We start from the raw sequence: 23,877 nt of genomic DNA, 5'->3' as shown, positions 1-23,877 counted from the left end.
GCGGCAAATACTACTCTCTGTCAGTCCAAGGCCGGTTTACCATCTCCAGAGACAACAGCAGAGAGCAGCTGTATCTGCAGATGAACAGTCTGAAGACTGAAGATTCTGCTGTTTATTATTGTGCTGGAGGTTCACAGTGACTGAAGCTGGTTGAGAAGCTGTACAAAATTCTACAGTTCTCTTCACACCTCTATAACCTCTAATGACTGATGTACTCAGATCAAAAAGCCCAAAAAAATGCGATAAAGTTACACCAAACAATCTGGGAGAACCACTAATGTCTGACTGGGGTACCATTTTCAATCTATACAGAAATATGAATGTAGAAATTAAATTTATCAAAAGACAGCTCTTTCTGATTCCATGACAGAGGTTCAATAAAACATTTTGACTGTCAGGGTTTTCCACAGTTTGTACGTTTTCCTGTGCATGACAGTAACTGGGTTTTTGTATATATAAAGTGTGAACAGTTGACACAGCCAGCCTCTGTGACTGTGCAGCCAGGTCAACGTCTGACCATCACCTGTCAGGTCTCTTATTCTGTTAGCAGCTACTTCACAGCTTGGATCAGACAACCTGCAGGGAAAGGACTGGAGTGGATGAGTAGGCACACAAATGTCAAAGATTCACTAAAGAACACGTTCAGTGTCAACTTAGATTCTTCCAGCAACACAGTGACTCTAAATGGACAGAATGTGCAGCCTGAAGACACTGCTGTGTATTATTGTGCCAGAGACCCCACACCAACACAAAGCATCAGTAGACCTGAACAAAAACCCCTCAGTGCCTGAACACTTGGAACATGAAGCCACCACAAAATCAGTTTTCAGATTTGTTCAGCGACAAGAATTTCTGCATTCTACACAAGAATAAGGGATTGAAATGAACACAAAGTCAACCATCTACATGTGACTGGTTAAAATGGAGTCATCTAACAAAAGTAAGTTCCTCTTTAGAAACATTTTGAGATTTGATAGTTTAAAATGTAACCACTGCAGTTTTGGTGTAATGCACATTCGTCAGATTGCAGTAATGACAGTATTTTATATGGCCATGTTTAACACTAAAGTTCTGAGAAAGTGTTTAAATATAATCACATTTTCAGATTTACTACTTCTGGCAAAAGTAGAAAAAAAAACCTGGCTTATTGGGATTAAAGTGTGTGTCAGTGAGAGGACAGAAGATCTTAATATCAGCTTACACAGTTTGGAAACTGTTATCAGAGATCAATGAATTACAGTGTTTGTCACAGAATGGTAAATGGACTTTATTACATGTAGTTAATTTTTATAGTGAGAAAATGAGTTCTTCTTTACTTTTGTTCTAAATGTCCATCTAATGAAGTACAAGTTTGTTGGATGATCATCTCTATTTCTTTGCTTACAGGAGTCTGAAGTGAGATCAAACTACACCAGTCTCCCTCTGAGGTGAAGAGACCTGGAGAGACAGTGAAGATGTCATGTATCATATCTGGGTTTGACATGACAGATTACAACATGCACTGGATGTGACAGAGGCCAGAGACAACTCTGGAGTGGATCGGGAGGATGGACACAGGGACAAACTCTGCTAGCTATGGCAGCTCCTTTCAAAGCCGTTTCACCATGACTCAAGATGTGTCCAGCAGCACTCAGTACCTCCAGGTCAAGAGTCTGACAGCAGAGTATTCTGCTGTTTACTTTTGTGTTCAACAAAGTGACTGAAGACAGTGGAGAAGCTGCATAAAATCTCTGCAGACAACAGTTAGCAATGTGATCTCAGTGACATCTGGGTTTTCTCTGAACCTGCAAAAACCCTTAGAAAAAGTCTGCAACAACTTTCTCATTGAAGTGAAAACTACTGTGAATTATTTTAGTTCATCTTCTGCTCAATTTGCCATATGGGAGTAGTTAGAAACCATGATTCCAAGATAAATTACATTTGAATTCATTGGGAAAAAAAGATTGCATATAAACATTTGCAAAAATCAATTTAAAACACATCAGACAAACTTTAAACCAACTGAACTGAAGGAATGACTTCTGAACATTTTTCGATTTCACTAAACCACCAAGTCCAATATAGTTTTCTCCTCCCTATGAGGAGGAGTCAATGCAAAACTCAGATGTCTTCCACCTCTACTTATCTGACTGCAGAGAGGATGACAGAGGACAGTGGACACACAGTTTAACATGATGGACTATAAGACAGGACTGCTGCTTTTAACTCTCTGCTGGGCAGGTGAAGAGTTTCACTGATGCTGATCTTAAATCATTTCTATTTAAATTACCACCTTTATTCATATGATCTTTTCTTTTTCATCTTGACAGGTGTTGATGGTCAGACTCTGACTGAATCTGAACCAGTGGTTAAAAGACCTGGAGAATCTCACAGACTGACCTGTACAACATCTGGATTCACATTCAGTGACTACTGGATGGCCTGGATCAGACAGGCTCCTGGAAAAGGACTGGAGTGGATTGCATCTATTAGTCAGCCTAGTGGTAGCAACAAATACTACTCTCAGTCAGTCCAAGACCGGTTTGCCATCTCCAGAGACAACAGCAGACAGCAGGTGTATCTGCAGATGGACAGTCTGAAGACTGAAGATTCTGCTGTTTATTATTGTGCTCGAGAGCCACAGTGACTGAAGCTGGTTGAGCAGCTGTACAAAATCCTACAATCCTCACCCTCACTGAACTGATAGACCATTAGAACAACAATAAATAAAAAAAAAAAGTTCATGTTACCATCTGTAAAACATAAGAATTCCCTGGAAATAAGTTTATTAAAATTGCACTGAAATAGACCAGTAGAGGGCAGTTAAAGCCTTGCTTTTTCCTCCTTTGAACAAATAATCAGTATTACGTGACTGACCCTCAAACATATTTTCTAAATGTGAAAATGTGAAGAAGCATTTGTAAAATGAGATCATACTGCATGATTGCATTTGATTTCATAGTACTTCACCCCAAATGATACAACATACAAAACAACAAGAAGGGGTAGTTTTTTTTCTGTGTTGCATATTGTGATGCCTGGAGAAGATGGGGGAGTTTTTCCTCTCTCAATGAAATGGGATAGACTGTAACTACTGAAAAACAAACAAAAACAGAAAAACAAAACAAGAGAATCATGCAAACCAAAAGAAACTAAACAAATCTCACAGTTTAACATGATGGACTACAGGACAGGACTGCTGCTTTTAACTCTCTGCTGGGCAGGTGAAGAGTTTCACTGATGTTGAGTTGGATTTGTTTTCAAAAAGTTACCACCTTATAAGAAATTTTAGTTATTGGTTTGACAGGTGTTGATGGTCAGACTCTGACTGAATCTGAACCAGTGGTTAAAAGACCTGGAGAATCTCACAGACTGACCTGTACAGCCTCTGGATTCACATTCAGTGACCACGCTATGAACTGGGTCAGACAGGCTCCGGGAAAAGGACTGGAGTGGGTTGCATTCATCAGTAATCCTAGTGGTAGCGACAAATACTACTCTCAGTCAGTCCAAGGCCGGTTTACCATCTCCAGAGACAACAGCAGACAGCAGCTGTATCTGCAGATGAACAGTCTGAAGACTGAAGATTCTGCTGTTTATTATTGTGCTCAACACTCACAGTGACATGAGCTGTTTTAGCTGCTGCACAAAAATAGTTTGTCTATTTAAGATAATTTTGTTTTGTCTGTTTCATATCAGGACAGAAAGAAACATCCTAATCCGCCACTAGAACTCTTTTTTAAATGTAACCATACACAAAACTTATAAAATGCTTACATTTCAAGTTAACATTAATCATGTGTTTAGGTATGAAAGAAGTCATTCATACATAAAAAATAAATATGTTTGAACTGATTGAGATGTTTTAATAAAAAAACACTGACTGAATGAATGAATGAAATGACTGTCATTAAACTATTGAAATATGAATCTCAAGTATGTTTTGTTTTAGTAATTGATTAATAATCTGGAATCAAGGCTTTAACAAGCCTCAGTGCAACAATAATTAAAAATGAAACTAGAAAATGTTAAATACACAACAGCAGTTTTTGGAAAATAAATCCCAAGAAGTTTATTCAAGACTCCAAACTGAACAACATGTTTTCTTAACATTTAGGTATTATTATTCTATAGATAATAAAAATAACAATAATAAGAACAATGACAGGTTCCTTCATTTAGCATAAAATTGACCCAAATCCATGTGACCATCACCTGTCAGGTCTCTTATTCTAACGAAAGCTACTTCACAGTTTGGATCATCCAATCTGCAGGGAAAGGACTGGAGTGGATTAGTACTGACACAGATGTCAAAGATTCACTACAGAACAAGTTCAGTATCAGCTTAGACTATTCCAACAACACAGTGACTCTAGATGGACAGAATGTGCAGCCTGAAGACACTGCTGTGTATTACTGTGCCAGAGAGTCACAGTAACACAAAGCATCAGTAGAGCTGAACAAAAACCCCTCAGAGCCTGAACACTTATAACATGAAGCCACCAGAGGAGGAGCCCTCAGACCACTAATGATTTCAGACCAGTTCACTGATACAGAAACGAAGGAAACAGTCTTCAGAGTTTATAGGACTGAATAAGTCTGTAATCTTCATTCCATTAAAGTGAATGGGACCCCACTTGATGTCCCATCACTCACAGTAATAGACAGAGTTCTTGCTCCTGTCAAAGTTGTATTCAAAACTAAACTAACCATTCCACTTTCACAAATACAAATCCACAATTAGAAAGGTGAAATGTCTACAATGCAAAATACATCCAAAACTTTGGTTCATTTTATTACATTTTGAAAAAATAAAATCAGTTTTCAGTTTTCCTTCATGGATAAATTAGTAACGATGAAGCCAAGATGAATTACATTTTAATTGATTGGAAAAAAATTGTTTGCGAATTTATAACATTTCTGAAGTAAAATATATTTAGGAGTTAGAATTTTTATTGAAACATAAGTGGGGATGAATGCATAGGAACATTTTCCACAAATCAAATTAAAATATGTTGGACAAACTTTAAATCAACTAACTTGGGGTACTGACTTCTGAACATGAATTTTTTGGTTTCACCAAAACACCAAGTCCTCTCCACATCTGTCCTCTCTGTGAGGAGGAGTCAATGCAAAACTCAGATGTCTTCCACCTCTACTTATCTGACTGCAGAGAGGATGACAGAGGACAGTGGACACAAAGTTTAACATGATGGACTATAGGACAGGACTGCTGCTTTTAACTCTCTGCTGGGCAGGTGAAGAGTTTCACTGATGCTGAGTTGAAGTTGTTTTTAAAAGGTACCACCTTGTAACAAATTCCTCTTTTCTTTCTTCGTTTGACAGGTGTTGATGGTCAGACTCTGACTGAATCTGAACCAGTGGTGAAAAGACCTGGAGAATCTCACAGTCTGACCTGTACAGTCTCTGGACTCACAATCAGTGGCTACTATATGGCTTGGGTCAGACAGGCTCCGGGAAAAGCACTGGAGTGGATTGCAAGTCATTATGACAGTAGCAACATCTACTACTCTCAGTCTTTCCGAGGCCGGTTTACCATCTCCAGAGACGACAGCAGACAGCAGGTGTATCTGCAGATGAACAGTCTGAAGACTGAAGATTCTGCTGTTTATTATTGTGCTCGAGATCCACAGTGACTGAAGCTGGCTGAGCAGCTGTACAAAATCCTACAGTTCTCTCTCTCACTGAACTGACAGACCATTAGAAAGAGTTACATTTTTGTTTTTTCTTTGTTTTTTCTCCCTAATTTATCACAGAACAAAAGTTTCTTCTTTTTACAGGTGTGAAGTGTGAACAGTTGACTCAGCCAGCCTCATTGACTGTGCAGCCAGGTCAACGTCTGACCATCACCTGTCAGGTCTCTTACTCTGTTGACAGCTACTGAACAGCTTGGATCAGACAGGCAACATGGAAAGAACTGGAGTGGATTAATACTGACACAGGTTCAAGGATTCACTACAGAACAAGTTCAGTGTTGACTTAGACTCTTCCAGCAACACAGTGACTGTAAATGGACAGAATGTGCAGCCTGAAGACACTGCTGTGTATTACTGTGCCAGAGAGTCACAATAACACATATATTATCAGTAGACCTGAACAGACCACAACCCCTCAGTGCCTGAACACTTGTAACATGAAGCCACCAGAGGAGGAGCCCTCAGACCACTAATGATGGTCTTGTTACTGTCAAAGTTTTATTTAAAAACTACCCATTTCATTTTCACAATGACAAATTGACAATTCGAAAGGTGAAATGTCCACAATCCAAAATACATTCAAAACTTTAGCTCTTTTTTTTTTTTTATCAGATTGTGAAATGATAAAAGCAGTTTTCAAAAATGTTCATAGATGTTGATGATCAGAAAACTACTGTGAATTATTTTAGTTCATCTTATGCTCACTTTGCCATTAGGGAGTAGTAGAGACCATTATGCCAAGATAAGTTACATTTTACTTAATTGGAAAACAGCTCAGGTGGCAAAGTGGTGCAGTGGTTAGCAATGTCGCCTCACAAGAAGAGGGTTCCAGGTTCAAATGCATAGTCTCCCAGTTTGCATTTTCTCCTGCTACTCCAGTTTCCTCTCACTTTCCCAAAAGACATGCACATTAGATTAACTAGATATATTGTCCCTAGGTGTGCCTGTAGTCAGCTGGTATAGGCTCCAGCCCTAACCCTGATGGATCAAGTGGTATAGAAAATGGGTGGGTGTGAATTTGTCTTTTTGTATCATTTCTGATATAAAATCACCAATTTGAATTTTTATTGCAAGATAAGTGGGTGCTAATGCAAATAAACTTTTTCAACAAGTTATTGTTAACCTAAATTAAAACATGTGAGACATGTTTGAGCTGAGTTGGATGAACAAAATCTGAACATAAATTTTTCAGTTTCCCCAAACCGCCAAGTTCAATCTTGTTCTTTCCTCTTTGTGAGGAGGAGTCAATGCAAAACTCACGTCTTCCACCTCTACTTATCTGACTGCACAGAGGATGACAGAGGACAGTGGACACACAGTTTGACATGATGGACTATAGGACAGGACTGCTGCTTTTAACTCTCTGCTGGGCAGGTGAAGAGTTTCACTGATTCTGAGTTGAATTTGTTTTCAAAAAGTTACAGCCTTATAACAAATCACTGTTGTCTTTCTTGGTTTGACAGGTGTTGATGGTCAGACTCTGACTGAATCTGAACCAGTGGTGAAAAGACCTGGAGAATCTCACAGACTGACCTGTACAACATCTGGAATCTCATTCAGCAGCTATGCTATGGTCTGGATCAGACAGGCTCCTGGAAAAGCACTGGAGTGGGTTGCCACTATCAGTTATAGTGGTAGCAACAAATACTACTCTCAGTCAGTCCAAGGCCGGTTTACCATCTCCAGAGACAACAGCAGAGAGCAGCTGTATCTACAGATGAACAGTCTGAAGACTGAAGATTCTGCTGTTTATTATTGTGCTCGAGATCCACAGTGACTGAAGCTGGTTGAGCAGCTGTACAAAATCCTACAGTCCTCTGTCTCACTGAACTGACAGACCATTAGAAAGAGTTACATTTTTGTTTTTTCTTTGTGGTTGTTCAAAATCATGAAATCAAGAAATCAAGACAAGCTCATTTTAACACATCAATAAACATTTTTTTTCTCTAATGATCAAGTCCTCACAAAGCAGCAAAAGACAGCACAACACTGCTGAAACCATTTATCTGAATAAACAGAAAAAGCCGTACATATATGATTTTCGGTTTGATACATTGTCTTTCTCTTTCTCTTTCTCACACACACAGGAAATCAATTATTAACAGCAGCTACAGATGAACAGTCTGAAGACTGAGGTTTCTGCTTTTTATTATGACCATAGCCTGATCTGACCTGATGTCATCGCTGCTGTGGATCACTTTCTACACGTCCAAGACACAAACTTTTGCAAAGTAGGGATCCGTACTCTCCATGACTGCTGTGCTAAATGTAGGAGGGAAGCTCTGTTGGAAAATAAATGTGCTAGGTCTTCTAAAATGTATTGATTATACCTTAGCCTAGGAACCTATCACTCACCCCTCATACTGTAAACAAATTCTCACAGGGATCCAGTTTAAAGAGGAAAACATACAAAGGATATTGTCAATTTGCCTTACGGAAAGCTGACACTCTTGGTGGTTGTTTTAATTGTTTGGATTGGTGCTTAAGTTCAAACCATAACAGAGCTGTTAACAAAGACTCACCTGCACAGTTTCTGGACTTCACATCGGAGGCTCAGCATGGAACTGGCTCCTGGTAAAGGACTGGAGTGGGTTGCTTTGGTACACACATCTAGTTCTCCTATCCATTACTCCTGATCAGTCCAGGGTAGATTCACCATCTCCAGAGATGACTCTGACAGTAAAGTCTATCTACAGATGAATAGTCTGAGGACAGAGGACACAGCAGTATGTTACTGTGCCAGAGACACAGTGAGAGACAGTAAATTGAGTCATAAAAGAGATACTTCCCTAATGTAAATTTAGGTAAACACAAATCATTTCATCAGAAAAAAATTCCAACATCAACCATGTTCTCTGTAGCTCTGATACTGCTGCTGGCAGCTGGATCCTGTGAGGAGCTTTCAGTGGATTCACACTAATAAACTCATTAGAAACACTCAATACTCAGATGAATGATGGAGATAATGTTGATTTCTGTTTCCACAGGTGTGAACAGTATTGACCTCAAGCAGCCAGAATCCATGGTTGTGCAGCCTGGACAGTCTTTGACCATCACCTGTCAGGTCTCTGGTTATTCTCTGACTGATAACGACTATGCAACAGGTTGGATCAGACAGCGTGAAGGAAAACCAATGGACTGGATTTTCTATCAGTGAGGAGCAAAGCACAGCAGCTTTCATCAAAATGATGCTCTGAAGAACAAGTTCAGCAACAGCAGAGACACTTCTGCTGGAACAGTGACTATGAAAGAACAGAATCTGCAGCTTGAGGACACAGCTGTTTATTACTCTGGCCTCACAGTGATACAAACCAACAACAGACCTGCACAAAGGCCAACAGGAGTTAACCACACATTGTGAATGTACAATACAACTAAAGATGGTATGAAGTAGTGTGTGTACAGGCAGTTATTCCATGACAGAGAAAAATTTTTAAGTATTTAAATATATTTGACTAGCTCTGAGAATTTGACTTTCTCTCATTAAAACTTGTGATTGTTTTACTTTGTGTGCTTGTATTTCTTTAATTGAGGAAAATATTAAAAGAGCATGTTAAAAAAATATTTGCAGAAATCAAAATAAACAGTATGTACACAGTATTAAAAGACACAATTATTGAAATACAGTCATAGTCTGCAAACAATACTTTAATTAATTATTCTAAATGATGCTCATATTTGTATGAAGGACATGTGGCTGTGGTGTGAATACACAAAAATATGTGAAAATGAACACATATTCATATTCTAAAAACATATTCAAGTTTGAAAAACACCAAACTTAGGGGACTGACTTGTTCAGCTGCTTCCACATGTGAGGAGGAGTCAATGCAAAACTCAGATGTCTTCCACTTCTACTTATCTGACTGCAGAGAGGATGACAGAGGACAGTGGACACACAGTTTGACATGATGGACTATAGGACAGGACTGCTGCTTTTAACTCTCTGCTGGGCAGGTGAAGAGTTTATATGATCTTGATTTGACATAGTTGCCATTTGTGTGACTGACATATTTAATGCTATGTCTTCTTTTCATATTGACAGGTGTTGATGGTCAGACTCTGACTGAATCTGAACCAGTGGTTAAAAGACCTGGAGAATCTCACAGACTGACCTGTACAGCCTCTGGATTCACAATCAGTGGCTACTGGATGGCTTGGGTCAGACAGGCTCCTGGAAAAGGACTGGAGTGGGTTGCCACTATCACTAGCAGTGGTAGCCAATACTACTCTCAGTCAGTCCGAGGCCGGTTTACCATCTCCAGAGACAACAGCAGACAGCAGGTGTATCTGCAGATGAACAGTCTGAAGACTGAAGATTCTGCTGTTTATTATTGTGCTCGAGATTCACAGTGACTGAAGCTGGTTGAGCAGCTGTACAAAATCCTACAGTTCTCATCTTTACTGAACTGATAAACATGAAGCCACCAGAGGAGGAGCCCTCAGACCACTAATGATTTCAGACCAGTTCACTGAGAAAAACTTCTGCATTCTGCCCTAGAATAAAAGATTGACATTAACACAAAGTCAACTAGCTACATGTGATCAGTTAAAATGAAGCCATCTGTTAAAAGGAAGTTTCTCCATAGAAACTTTTTGAGATTTGATAATTTGAAATGTAACCACTGCAGGGTTGGTGTAACACACATTCATCAAATTGCAGTAACATTTTATATGTCCATTGAAGGGTATATAATATTGAACACTGAAGTTCTGAGAAATCATTTACATATAATCCAATTTTTCAGCTTCCATCAGGCAAAATGGAATGATGGAAGCTGTTTGTTTGTTTTTCAAATAATAAACCCTGCCTTATTAGGAATTAAAGTGTGTGTCTCTGTGTCAGTGAGAGGACAGAAGAGCTCACATCAATTCAGCTTCAACATCTTTTCAACATCAGTTTACACAGTTTGGAAACATTCTTTTCAGAGAGCAATGAACCTTTAGAGGGCAGTTAAAGCCTTGTTTTTCCACAAATCAAATTAAAACATGTCAGATAAACTTTAAATCAACTTGGAGGAATGATTTCTGAACATTAGTTTTTTTAATTTCATCAAACTACCAAGTCCAATCTAGTTCTCTCCTCCCTGTGAGGAGGAGTCAATGCAAAACTCAGATGTCTTCCATCTCTACTTATCTGACTGCAGAGAGGATGACAGAGGACAGTGGACACACAGTTTGACATGATGGACTATAGGACAGGACTGCTGCTTTTAACTCTCTGCTGGGCAGGTGAAGATTTACCTGATGTTGAGTTGAATTTGTTTTCAAAATGTTACCATATTGTAACAAATCGCTGTTTTCTTTCTTGGTTTGACAGGTGTTGATGGTCAGACTCTGACACAATCTGAACCAGTGGTTAAAAGACCTGGAGAATCTCACAGTTTGACTTGTACAGGTTCTGGATTCACATTCAGTGACTATGCTATGAACTGGGTCAGACAGGCTGGAAAAGGACTGGAGTGGGTTGCACTCATCAGTAAACCTAGTGGTAGCACGAAACACTACCCTCAGTCAGTTCTAGGCCGGTTTACCATCTCCAGAGACAACAGCAGACAGCAGGTGTATCTGCAGATGAACAGTCTGAAGACTGAAGATTCTGCTGTTTATTATTGTGCTCGACACTCACAGTGACTGAAGCTGGTTGAACGGCTGTACAAAATCAAAACACAAGGACAGCACCACAATCTGCTGACTATTGGCAGTTATGACCTAAACTGGTAATCTGTGTAAATATTTCTGTCACATTATTGTTTATACACTGTCTCAGAAAATTGTACACACACTTGCACCTCCCACAGACAAAACAATAAATAAAAAATGAAAAAAAAAATCATGTTAACACATGTCAACAGGAACACATTTAATGAAGTAGACCAAATATTTTAGGTCCACTTCAGACCAGTAGAGGGCAGTTAAAGCCTTGTTTTTCTCTCCTCTGAACAAATATCAGTATCGTGACTGGGCCACAAAGATATTTTCTAAATATGAACATTAATAAAGACAGTACGCTCTGCTTGACTGATAATGCAGTTTCATTTTTATACATTCACTGAATGGAAGAGGCATTTTTTTGTTACTGCTAGATCTCATTTGACTTCATTCTACTTCACCCACCTTAGTACAGAGGACACTTAGAGAAACTTGACTTTACCAAATGATACAACAGACAAAACAACAAGATGGGGAAGTTTTTGAAAAATAACTCCCAAGAAGTTCATTCCAAACTGGACCACAGATTTCCTTAAGTGACAACTGAGAAACAAAGTCTTGATATTAGAATTAACTCTCTTTTAAATAATCTGAATAAAGTTTGTTAATATGTCAGATGTCAAAACTTGTATTAATATTTTGTATTATCAAAATACATACGGCCGTGGTATTAACTCAGACATTTTACAGACACACAACAAAAATATTTTTAAAATTTCAGAAAATCTGTCTCAGGGGTTTGACTCATAAACATGAATTCACCACTTTCAAAAAATATCTGTCGTCTTCTTCTCTCCTCCCTGTGAGGAGGAGTCAATGCAAAACTCAGATGTCTTCCACTTCTACTTATCTGACTGCAGAGAGGATGACAGAGGACAGTGGACACACAGTTTAACATGATGGACTATAGGACAGGGCTGCTGCTTTTAACTCTCTGCTGGGCAGGTGAAGAATTTCACTGATGTTGAGTAGAATTTTTTGTCAAAAAGTTACCACCTTATGGAGAAATCACTGTTTTCTTTCTTGGTTTGACAGGTGTTGATGGTCAGACTCTGACTGAATCTGAACCAGTGGTGAAAAGACCTGGAGAATCTCACAGACTGACCTGTACAGCCTCTGGATTCTCATTCAGCAGCTACTATATGGCCTGGGTCAGACAGGCTTCTGGAAAAGGACTGGAGTGGGTCGCCTCTATCAGTAGCAGTGGTAGCAGCCAATACTACTCTCAGTCAGTCCGAGGTCGGATTACCATCTCCAGAGACAACAGCAGAGAGCAGCTGTATCTGCAGATGAACAGTCTGAAGACTGAAGATTCTGCTGTTTATTATTGTGCTCGAGATCCACAGTGACTGAAGCTGGTTGAGCAGCTGTACAAAATCCTACAGTCCTCATCATTACTGAACTGATAGACCATTAGAAACAAACAAACAACAATTTTTTTTTTTTTTTTAAAGTTTGTGTTAACACATGTAAAAATAGGAATCACTGGAAATAACTTATTAGACCATATATTGTAGGTCCACTTCAAACCTTTAGAGGGCAGTTAAAGCCTTGTTATTCTCTCTTCTGAGCAAATAATCAGTAACACGTGACTGAACCACAAACATATTTACATATATAATGTAGTTTAATGTTTAAACATTCATTGAATGGAAGAGGCATTTTTTGTTACTACTAGATCTATTTTGACTTCATTCTACTTTACCCGCCTTAGAACAGGGAACACTTAGAAACGTGACTTTCCCAAATGATACAACGTACAAAACAACAACAAGATGGGGTAGTTACATTTCTTTCTTTGTTATATTGTGATGCCTGGAGAAGATGAGGGAAACAGTTTTCCTGTTTGCTTGAAATGGGGTAGACTGTAACTACTGACTAACAAACAAAACCATAAAAACAAAAAAACAGAAACAAGCAAACAAAAATAAACTAAATAAAACTCACAAAATGTTAAAATTTCAAACAGAAACAAGAGATGTATTATTGGAAGTGACTGAAATGATTGAAATTTCATTATATACTAGACAATGACCGACTTATGAAAGGGCCTTAAATTCTAGGTATGCTTCCTTTTAGTACTTGACTTATAATAAGGAATCAAGGCTTTTACAAGCCTCCGTGCAACAATAAATAAAAAGGGCACTGGAAAAATCTAAAGATGTTAATTACAGAACAGCAGTTTTTGGAAAATAAATCCCAAGAAGTTCATTCTAGACTCCAAACCGGACCACAGATTTTCTTAAGACAGGTATGTATTTTTGTAGATATTAACAATAACAATGGTCAGAACAATGAAATAATAAGCTTTGTGCTTCAGCCTATTCCTTTTTCGGTTATTGATTGTGATATTTGTATGAAATGATCTTTGTTTATTTTATAAGATGTATGTAACCGAAATAAATTAAAATTGAAATTCAAGAACAATGACAGATTCCTTTATTTTGCATTAAATTGACCTACATCCAAGTGAATAGCATCTGTCAGGCCTCTATGCAAACTCTTCCTTGTGACGCAGTTATAAAGACTTGACATGAGACTGTGGAGGTTAAAGAGGATCAGAAGCTCACGTCTCTTCAGCTTCACCACAAACCATGTTTTCTGTAGCTCTGCTGCTGCTGTTGGCAGCTGGATCCTGTGAGTCTCTCTGGATTTAGAATAGACAACATTTCTTATTTTTCAGAATCACTGGATAATTTATCACAAAACATTTTCTTCTTTTAACAGGTGTGAAGTGTGAACAGTTGACACAGCCAGCCTCTGTGACTGTGCAGCCAGGTCAACGTCTGACCATCATCTGTCAGGTCTCTTATTCTGTTAGCAGCTACTACACAGCTTGGATCAGACAACCTGCAGGGAAAGAAATGGAGTGGATGAGTAGTGACACAAGCGTCAAAGATTCATTACAGAGCAAGTTCAGTGTCAACTTAGACTCTTCCAGCAACACAGTGACTCTAACTGGACAGAATGTGCAGCCTGAAGACACTGCTGTGTATTACTGTGCCAGACACACACAGTAACACAAAGCATCAGTAGACCTGAACAAAAACCCCTCAGAGCCTGAACACTTGTAACATGAAGCCACCAGAGGAGGAGCCCTCAGACCACTAATGATTTCAGACCAGTTCACAAAGGTTTAGTTTGATCTACACAGCCACGCAGGTTTCAGTTCCTAAGTAGTTCATCTCCTCTGGAGGCTCTGAGTTTCTCTGTGTGTCTGTGGTTTCAAACACACTTTGAATAATGAAACCTTCAAAAGTCTCAGCCAGCTGCACAAAACTCAAAAGTTCATTTACATTATCTTGCTTTCAGTTCACATTTTTTTTTCAGCGATAGAATAAAAAAACAAGTGAATTCATCAACTGTGAAACATTTTTCATGATTGTTGAATTTCTGAATTTAACTGTTTTAAATTTTAACATTTTTATTTGTCTGTGTCAGCCTTTCACTGCAAGACAAGGATGTGACTTTTTTTTTTTTTTAACTTATTTGTGTATTGCGATACCTTGAGAAGTGATGCCTAGAAGAAGAAGAAACCGAAGAAATCAGCCTTACTGGCCAAGCACGTGAACCCATACAAGGAATCTGACTCGGTTTGCTAGTGATTCTTGAACATACACATTAATACAGTAGCCGTGCAACTTGCCTGGATGACAGAGACATACAACCCCCAAAGCAGTGATTCTAGTTAAACCTTTAGAGGGAGGTATTAATATTCTGAAATATTCTGATCAGAAAGCACTGGATCACAGTGTTTCTTACTGAATGGAAAACATGAGTTTATTCTTTATAGTTATTGATCATGGTAAGAAAAAGATTTCTTCTTTAGCAAACTGAAGACTTGGTGTTTTAACTATCACAAGTTTGATGGATGATGTTTATCATTTCTTCATTTATAGGAGTTTGGTGTGAGATCAAACTGGACCAGTCTGCCTCTGAGGTGAAAAGACCCAGAGACACAGTGAAGATGTCCTGTATCATATCTGGATTTAGCATGACAAGCAACAACATGCACTGGATAAGACAGAGGCCAGGGAAAGCTCTGGAGTGGATCGGGAGGATGAGCACAGGCTCAAACTCTGCTATCTATGGCAGCTCCTTCCAAAGCCGTTTCACCATGACTGAAGATGTGTCCAGCAGCACTCAGTACCTCCAGGTCACTGTCTTCACAATGACTGAAGACAGTGGAGCAGCTGCACAAGTGCCTCCACAGACAACAAGTAACAATGTGATCTCAGTGACATCTGGGTTTTCTCACCACCTGCAAAAACTCTTGTCAACATTAGATCTGTATATAGTGAAACATGTTCAGAGGTGGCGGTGATCAGAAAACTGCAGTTGTTTATGTAGTTCATATGCTGATTGGCACAGAGAGAGATGAGAAACCAATCTGTATAAACCATGTTTGTAAATTTGTCAGATTTCAGAACCAAAATGAACATGTTGACATTAAATCAGAAGGAATGTAGGAAAGTGGTGGGCGTGTTAATGCTCACAGACATTTCAGACCAGTGAAAATGGTCAGACTGCTCTTAAATCAACTGACTTGGAGGAATGGCTTCTGCACATTAATAGTTTCACCAAACAATTGACGGCAAGCCAAGCCCAATCTAGTTCTCTCCTCTATGTACTTGCCTGACTCTATGAAATTTAATTTTCTTTTTTCTTTTTTTTTTTATCTGTGAAACATAAAAAGAAAGATCATGATAGAATGGACAGTAGAATAGATAACACATTTCATTCTCAACCAAATCACCCAGAATAAACTTTCTGTCCTCTTCAAGGACACTGACAGTGTTCATTTAGATTATCTTGTTTACAGTTCAATAATAATAATAATAATAATAATAATAATAATAATAATAATAATAATAATAATAATAATAATAATAATAATAACAACAACAACAACAACAACAACAATAATAATAATAATAAAGAAATGAAGAACAAACAAAACATATGATATTACAATTTCTGACTTAAACAGTTTTACAAGTTAACAATAATAAAAAAGTGAAGTGAAACAGTGAAGACGCTATGCAAATCAACTGAGAGAATCCAATTTTAGAAAAAAAAACAAAAAATATGTGTAATAATTCCATTTTCTCAGTTTACTCACTTAAATGAATTCACTTTTTGTAGTCATTGAAATCCAGATGTTTCAGGTCATTATTTGCTATTTGTTTAAATACAGTTTTATTTTGTGTTATGCGAGTTCACTCCATTGCATATGACTGACAGCAGACTGTGATGTAGGAGGAGCTTACTGAAAACAAATTCTCACCGGGAACCAGCTTACTTCATATTTAAAGAGAATTCCTGCATTTGAAGACATACTAGGCTTACAGAAAGCTGACTCTCTTGGCAGTTGTTCTGTGTCTTTCCGTTGGTGCTGAAGGTCAGACCATAACAGAGTCTGAGCCAGCAGTTAAAAGACCTGGAGAATCCCACAGACTCACCTGCACAACATCTGGATTTAACTTTGGAAGCTCAGTGTGGAACTGGATCAGACAGGCTCCTGGTAAAAGACTGGAGTGGATTGCTTTGGTACACACAGCTAGTACTCCTATCTATTACTCCCAGTCAGTCCAGGGTAGATTCACCATCTCCAGAGATGACTCCAGCAGCAAAGTCTATCTACAGATGAACAGTCTGAGGACAGAGGACACAGCAGTGTATTACTGTGCCAGAGACACAGTGAGAGACAGGAATAGGACAGTCAAACAAAAACTACTTCCTCTATTTCCCACCACCACTGAGAAGATTCAGTTTAGTATGTACTACATTTATTTCAAAGCTGATTTCAGTGACTAGATTTTATTATCATAACAAGAATCCCCTACTATTATACTACAGAAATTCTAAGAATATAAAAAACAGTCCTAATTCTCCACTGGCCTCCACTCATTAAACTATTTAAATATACATTATAGGTAGGTTTTGTTTTGGTAAAGAATGTTTCATCTGGAATCACAGTCTTCACAAGTCAAATAATGATAATAATGATTATAATGATAATAATGACAAGTGTCGTCTTCCAGCAACACAGTGACTCCAAATGGACACTGTCTAATATTAGTGGCTCACAGTAATTTCTGCACTTTTTAAATCTGAACGGCAGCATGACTGTAACACAAATTAATTGAACTTCTTCAGATACAATCACAATAATCAACATAGGTCTGTGAAAAAGGAGGGAAAAAACACTGGATTTTTTTAAAGTAATAAGTTTCCTGTTTCCACATGTGTACCCTCAACAAGACTATGACTTTAACAGGATTTCCTGTCTGTTATTATTAGTCAAGTGTCATGATACTGAAGTTGTGAGCAAAAACAATTCCCACTTTCTTTTTAGAAAACATTCATTCAGAAAACAAATTAAGAAATTGCTTCAGAACTCCGCAAAATTTTTACTTTAATATTTGTTCTTTGATTTTTCTCTTGTGTGCTGTCCTTTTGCGTATGGTTTCTACATTCCTGCAATTTCTTGAAACACAAATTTTAGTTTTTCAGTTTTGGGACAAAAGAATAAATGTAAAAACTAAAATGCAACTAATAATTAACTATAATAAAACTAATAATAAAACTAATACATTTGCTTTGTAGTTGTCAAAATTGATGGCCAAGTCCACTCACCTCTCTCCTCCCTATGAGGAGGAGTCAATGCAAAACTCAGATGTCTTCCACCTCTACTTATCTGACTGCAGAGAAGATGACAGAGGACAGTGGACACACAGTTTAACATGATGGACTATAGGACAGGACTGTTGCTTTTAACTCTCTGCTGGGCAGGTGAAGAGTTTCACTGATTGTGATTTACATTATTTTTAATTTCAGTGATCATCTTAATTCACATGATACGCTGTTTTGTGTCTTGACAGGTGTTGATGGTCAGACTCTGACTGAATCTGAACCAGTGGTTAAAAGACCTGGAGAATCTCACAGACTGACCTGTACAGCCTCTGGATTCACATTCAGCAGCTCCCACATGGCCTGGGTCAGACAGGCTCCTGGAAAAGGACTGGAGTGGATCGCTTTTATCAGTAATGGTGGTGTTAGCATCTACTACTCTCAGTCAGTCAAAGGCCGGTTTACCATCTCCAGAGACAACAGCAGACAGCAGGTGTATCTGCAGATGAACAGTCTGAAGACTGAAGATTCTGCTGTTTATTATTGTGCTCGAGATCCACACAGTGACTGAAGCTGGTTGAGCAGCTGTACAAAATCCTACAATCCTCAACAGGAGTATAGATCACAAAAAAAGAGTAGAGGTTTTATTCTATAAGATGACATTGTTATTAATAAACTAATGGAAACTGGCCCTGAGAAAGTTCATTAGTAACCAACAACAACAATAACCAAAACCCATATATGAGAAACATACTGATCCCATGCTCACATAACACTTAAGGACAAGACAACAATCTTTTGATTGTTTCATTGTCAAGATATAGATATCAGTATATGCATATATCATTAGACATATAAAGTACATCACGAAAAAATAATGTTGCAGTTTCTTATTTAAAAACACTAGAGGGCAGACAGTGACAAGTTTTTGTCTCCTCTGAGACACTCCAATCTGCCAGTCTCTTCTATCTAAACTGACTAGTGCTAACTGTGGACTGAACTGGAGATTTAATTTCACATCAAATCTTCATGAATGCAGAGAACAACCGGTCAAATACACTCACAAAAGGAGAAACGCTGAAACACCGGTCAGCATATTTATTTCTGATGTGTCAGTCTGTTTTTATCTCTCTCTCCCTCAGAGCCCACCATTGCTCTTCTCCTGACTGAACTTTCGTCATCATGTATCTTTACCTTTCAGCACTCTACCTCCAAAATCTCAGAATGGTTAAAATGCAAATTCCCACACTGATGCACAGTCCCCACCCATTCTGCCTGCTCAGTATATACATGCTTCATATCAACCTCTGTAGCTACAGACTCAGTCAAGTTTCCACCATGACATTTGTACAAAGCTTCTTCCTCTTGGCTTTTATTTCAGGTGAGTGTAGTCAGCAGTTCTGGATGTTTGCTGGCTTCCTGTCATCTAAACTCTGTGTCTCTTTCAGCCGCTCAGGGCCAGTCCCTCACCTCCTCAGAGCCAGTGGTCAGCAGAGCGGGAGAATCAGTCACTCTTTCCTGTAAAGTGGAAGGACTTGCTCTTGCTTGGCTGCACTGGATCCGTCAGAAACCGGGGAGCGCACTGGAATGGATCGGACGCATTGATGGCGGAACTGGCACAATATTTGCCCAGAGCCTCCAAGGGCAGTTTTCCATCACCAAAGACACTTCCATAAACGTTGTGTATTTAGAGGTGAAGAGCCTGAAACAAGAGGACACTGCAGTTTATTATTGTGCACGAGAAGCACAGTGACACAGTGAGTCTACAAAGCTGTACAAAAACTGATGTCTGTATAAGAAGTACTGAAGCATGTCAGACTTTCAAAACACATTCCCCACTGCATGATATTCAGTTACCAATGAAACACAGTATATCACTGAAAATGAGTTTGTCAGTGATTGGACTGGTTGTCCTGAAGCATTTAATCATCTAACGAGATCTTTGAACATCTCTATGTGTCCCCATTGTCTGGAATCTCTCTTTAAATCCACCAACACTTATACTGAATTTAAACAGTGTTAGAAATCATGTAGTAGATTATACTCTACACTTTTATGCTCGTATAACCAACCAAGAAAAGCAGACACACACACACACACACATAAAGATTCTGCTGTGTATTATTGCTCTCAGTGGCCACAGTTGTCGACACATGTGACTGAACCACACAGAATATTCACATATTATCCACATTGAACATGTTTGTTTACAAAGTCCTTTGACACATTTTTGACAGTGATGTTTTATTTTGTTTTGTTTTTTTGTCATCATAGTGTTACCAAAGTCAATCTAATGACCAGTTCAGCTAGTTTCATAATTTCAAAACTCATAAAATAATGTTGAACTATATATTTCACCATAGTCACATTTTTAAGGCATCAGGGAACTTTCTAAATTTCTTTCTAAATCGAACAAACAAAATGATTTGCAGTGCATGTGTTAACACTATGTAGTCTCACCTATTTAAAGTTAAGTGAAAATGACTCCTTCCTGTTTGTGTTAACTGATGTATAGCACCATCCCATGGCCTTTAGAAAGATACTTAACTATGACAAGCAATATGATTACTATGGAAATATTAATACACATTTTGAAATTATTTCTAATTTGAAATTTTGTACGAGTCAAGTACAATCTAGTTCTCTCCTCCCTGTGAGGAGGAGTCAATGCAAAACTCAGATGTCTTCCACCTCTACTTATCTGACTCCAGAGAGGATGACAGAGGACAGTGGACACACAGTTTAACATGATGGACTATAGGACAGGACTGCTGCTTTTAACTCTCTGCTGGGCAGGTGAAGAGTTTCACTGATGTTGAGTTGAAGTTGTTTTTAAAAGGTACCAATGTGAAACACTTGACTATTTTCCTTTTTGTCCTGACAGGTGTTGATGGTCAGACTCTGACTGAATCTGAACCAGTGGTGAAAAGACCTGGAGAATCTCACAGACTGACCTGTACAACATCTGGAATCTCATTCAGCAGCTACAGCATGAACTGGATCAGACAGGCTCCTGGAAAAGGACTGGAGTGGATCGCTTACATCAGTAGTGGCAGTAGCTACATCTACTACTCTCAGTCAGTCCAAGGCCGGTTTACCATCTCCAGAGACAACAGCAGAGAGCAGCTGTATCTGCAGATGAACAGTCTGAAGACTGAAGATTCTGCTGTTTATTATTGTGCGCGAGAAGCACAGTGACTGAAGCTGGTTGAGCAGCTGTACAAAATCCTACAGTCCTCATCTTTACCACAATTATCTCACATGATTAATGTCCAGAGTTTGAGTAGTTAAAGAAAAGTCAAGAATAAAGTTACACTACACACTGACAATGTTTGATTAGAAAAATAATATTTATAAACAGACATACAAAGTCTGTATCATTAAACAGGAATCTGGCCTATTCCACAACAGAACTTCATTGAAACGAATCCTCAGTGGAGACGGCAGCAGAACAATAAACAGCATTTGTACAGTTAAATGGTTTTGCTAATTGTCTCTGACTTCAAACACAATTTGAATAATAAAACCGCACATTACAGCACACAAGAGGCGCAGTGAGAGACAGTGAATAGAAATGGACAGTAAATGTCTTCAAAAATAAGTTTAGGTATAAAAAAACATTTTACAGCAAAACCAGAAATTTTAATATTTATTTGTAATGGTTGAGATGTGAGTGATGGTATGACCATTGATAAACTATTTAAATATAGATGAATATAAGTTTTGTTCTGGTAAAAAGTATTTAATCTGGAATTAAGGCTTTGACAAGCTTCAGTAGAAGAGTGGTGAAAAAAATAACAATTGCAATTAACAATTATTATTATTTCTGTTCCTTTATTTAGCTCCACATTAACCCACATCCATGTAACCAGCATCTGTCAGGTCTCTATGCAAACTCTTCCTTGGGATGCAGTTATAAAGACTTGACATGAGACTGTGGAGGTTAAAGAGGATCAGAAGATCACGTCTCTTCAGATTCACCACAAACCATGTTTTCTGTAGCTCTGCTGCTGCTGTTGGCAGCTGGATCCTGTGAGTCTCTCTGGATTTGTCATTATCACAGTAATTGTTTCTTCTTTTGCAGAATAACTGAATAATTTATCACAAAACATTTTCTTCTTTTAACAGGTGTAAAGTGTGAACAGTTGACACAGCCAGCCTCTGTGACTGTGCAGTCAGGTCAGCGCCTGACCATCACCTGTCAGGTCACTTATTCTATTAGCAGTTACACAACAGCTTGGATCAGACAACCTGCAGGGAAAGGACTGGAGTGGATGAGTAGTGACACAAGAGTTAAATTTTCACTACAGAACAAATTCACTGTCAACTTAGACTCTTCCGGCAAAGCATTCACTCTAAATGGACAGAATCTGCAGCCTGAAGACACTGCTGTGTATTACTGTGCCAGGGGGTCACAGTAACACAAAGCATCAGTAGATCTGAACAAAAACCCCTCAACACTTGTAACATGAAGCCACCAGAGGAGGAGCCCTCAGACCACTAATGATTTCAGACCAGTTCATTGTATCTTTGCATCTATCTTTCCACCATTTGTGGCTTGCAACAACAACTTTTTGCTTTTCAAGAATGATAAACTGACTATGTCACAAACATTAGTTTCTCTACAGTGAGTTTCAAGCAAGAGCTGAAAATCTAATCACAGCCCACATTTGTGGGTATTTTATATTTCAGTGCTGATGAACATGTAACATTGAATGTTCAAGCTCTTACTAATTCTTTAAATTAGAACGAACATCAGTCTGTCAAAAACAAGATATCATTGGATTTTATATATTTATTTATTTATTTTTTGTCCTGCCAACAAGCCTTGGCTCACAGAGACAAAGGTTTCTCTTTACTGATTTCCCATCTCAATAGCAGCATTACAAGACACATTAATTGAAGTTCTTTAGATACAATCACAAAAATCAACTTCACTCTGGTGTAGTAAGCCCCGGCTCTTAAAGGCTCATGTGTCTGTGTGACAGACTTATATGTCTGACACTGTGGATTTACTCTGAGATCAAACTGGACCAGTCTCCCTCTGAGGTGAAAAGACCTGGAGAGACAGTGAAGATGTCATGCAACATATCTGGGTTTCACATGACAAGCTTCTATATGCACTGGATATGACAAAGACCAGGGAAACCGAGGGGGTCGGGCAAATGAACACAGGCAGAAACTCTGCTAGCTATGGCAGCTCCTTGGACCTGTCAGGTCTCTGGTTATTCTTTGATTGATAACATCTGTGCAACAGCTTGGATCAGACAGTGTGAAGGAAAAGCAATGGACTGTATTTTGCTTGTTCAAGCTGTTATGTTCAGTTCAACACAAAAGTGGTTTGAATAAGCACTGTTTATTAGGTTAATAGCGTTATGTGTCTTTTGCAAGGGCTGTTTTAAGTATTTGTGAAACTAATGATCTCCTGGGATTTTCATGCCCACCAGTCTCTAGAGTTCTCACTGAATGCTGAGAAAAACAAAAAACAACCAGTGAGCAGCAGCTCTGTGGGCAGAAACACAGGTCAGAGGAGACTGGCCTCACTGACAAAGGGGCAACAGTAACTCAGATAACCACTATTTACAAATGTTTATGCTGAGGCACGCAGTTGATAGGTTCAGAATCTGGCCTGCCTTATGTCAACAGTCCACACTTTGGGCACCTTCATACCAATTATGATTTGAGTACCACAGCATGTCTGAGTATTGTTGCTGACCATGTGCATCCCTTTGAAGTCACAATTTACCATCTTCTAATGGCTGCTTACAGCGTGATAATGTACAATATCACATAGCAAAAGTCGTCTCAAAGTGCTTTTATGAACACGACAATTAGT

At 38.6% G+C, this 23,877-nt stretch overlaps 2 protein-coding genes and 4 gene segments (V, D, J or C); all 6 read left to right on the top strand.

The window, feature by feature from the left end:
• Window positions 1–23,877, top strand: part of LOC121197996 (immunoglobulin mu heavy chain-like) — a 180,519-nt gene that overhangs the window by 71,050 nt on the left and 85,592 nt on the right. The window lies entirely within an intron of this gene.
• LOC121197983 (Ig heavy chain Mem5-like) overlaps window positions 1–23,877 on the top strand; it is an 84,423-nt gene that overhangs the window by 11,474 nt on the left and 49,072 nt on the right. The gene's annotated exons all lie outside the window — the stretch shown is intronic.
• On the top strand, window positions 6,995–7,486 carry LOC121197989. The segment is given in 2 exon segments: window positions 6,995–7,070; window positions 7,160–7,486. Coding segments are annotated over 2 exon segments (363 nt in total).
• LOC121197992 lies at window positions 9,571–10,080 on the top strand. The segment is given in 2 exon segments: window positions 9,571–9,653; window positions 9,742–10,080. Coding segments are annotated over 2 exon segments (360 nt in total).
• Window positions 10,808–12,787, top strand: LOC121197991. The segment is given in 2 exon segments: window positions 10,808–10,928; window positions 12,444–12,787. Coding segments are annotated over 2 exon segments (363 nt in total).
• Window positions 18,130–23,877, top strand: part of LOC121197979 — an 83,932-nt gene continuing 78,184 nt past the window's right edge. Inside the window, 2 exon segments of the C gene segment in view lie at window positions 18,130–18,203; window positions 18,293–18,471. Coding sequence covers window positions 18,155–18,203; window positions 18,293–18,471 — 228 coding nt within the window.

This window comes from Toxotes jaculatrix, chromosome 18, assembly GCF_017976425.1.
Source record: "Toxotes jaculatrix isolate fToxJac2 chromosome 18, fToxJac2.pri, whole genome shotgun sequence".
NCBI classification, from domain to species: Eukaryota; Metazoa; Chordata; class Actinopteri; family Toxotidae; genus Toxotes; species Toxotes jaculatrix.
This window is presented reverse-complemented; position numbering and strand designations above follow the sequence as displayed.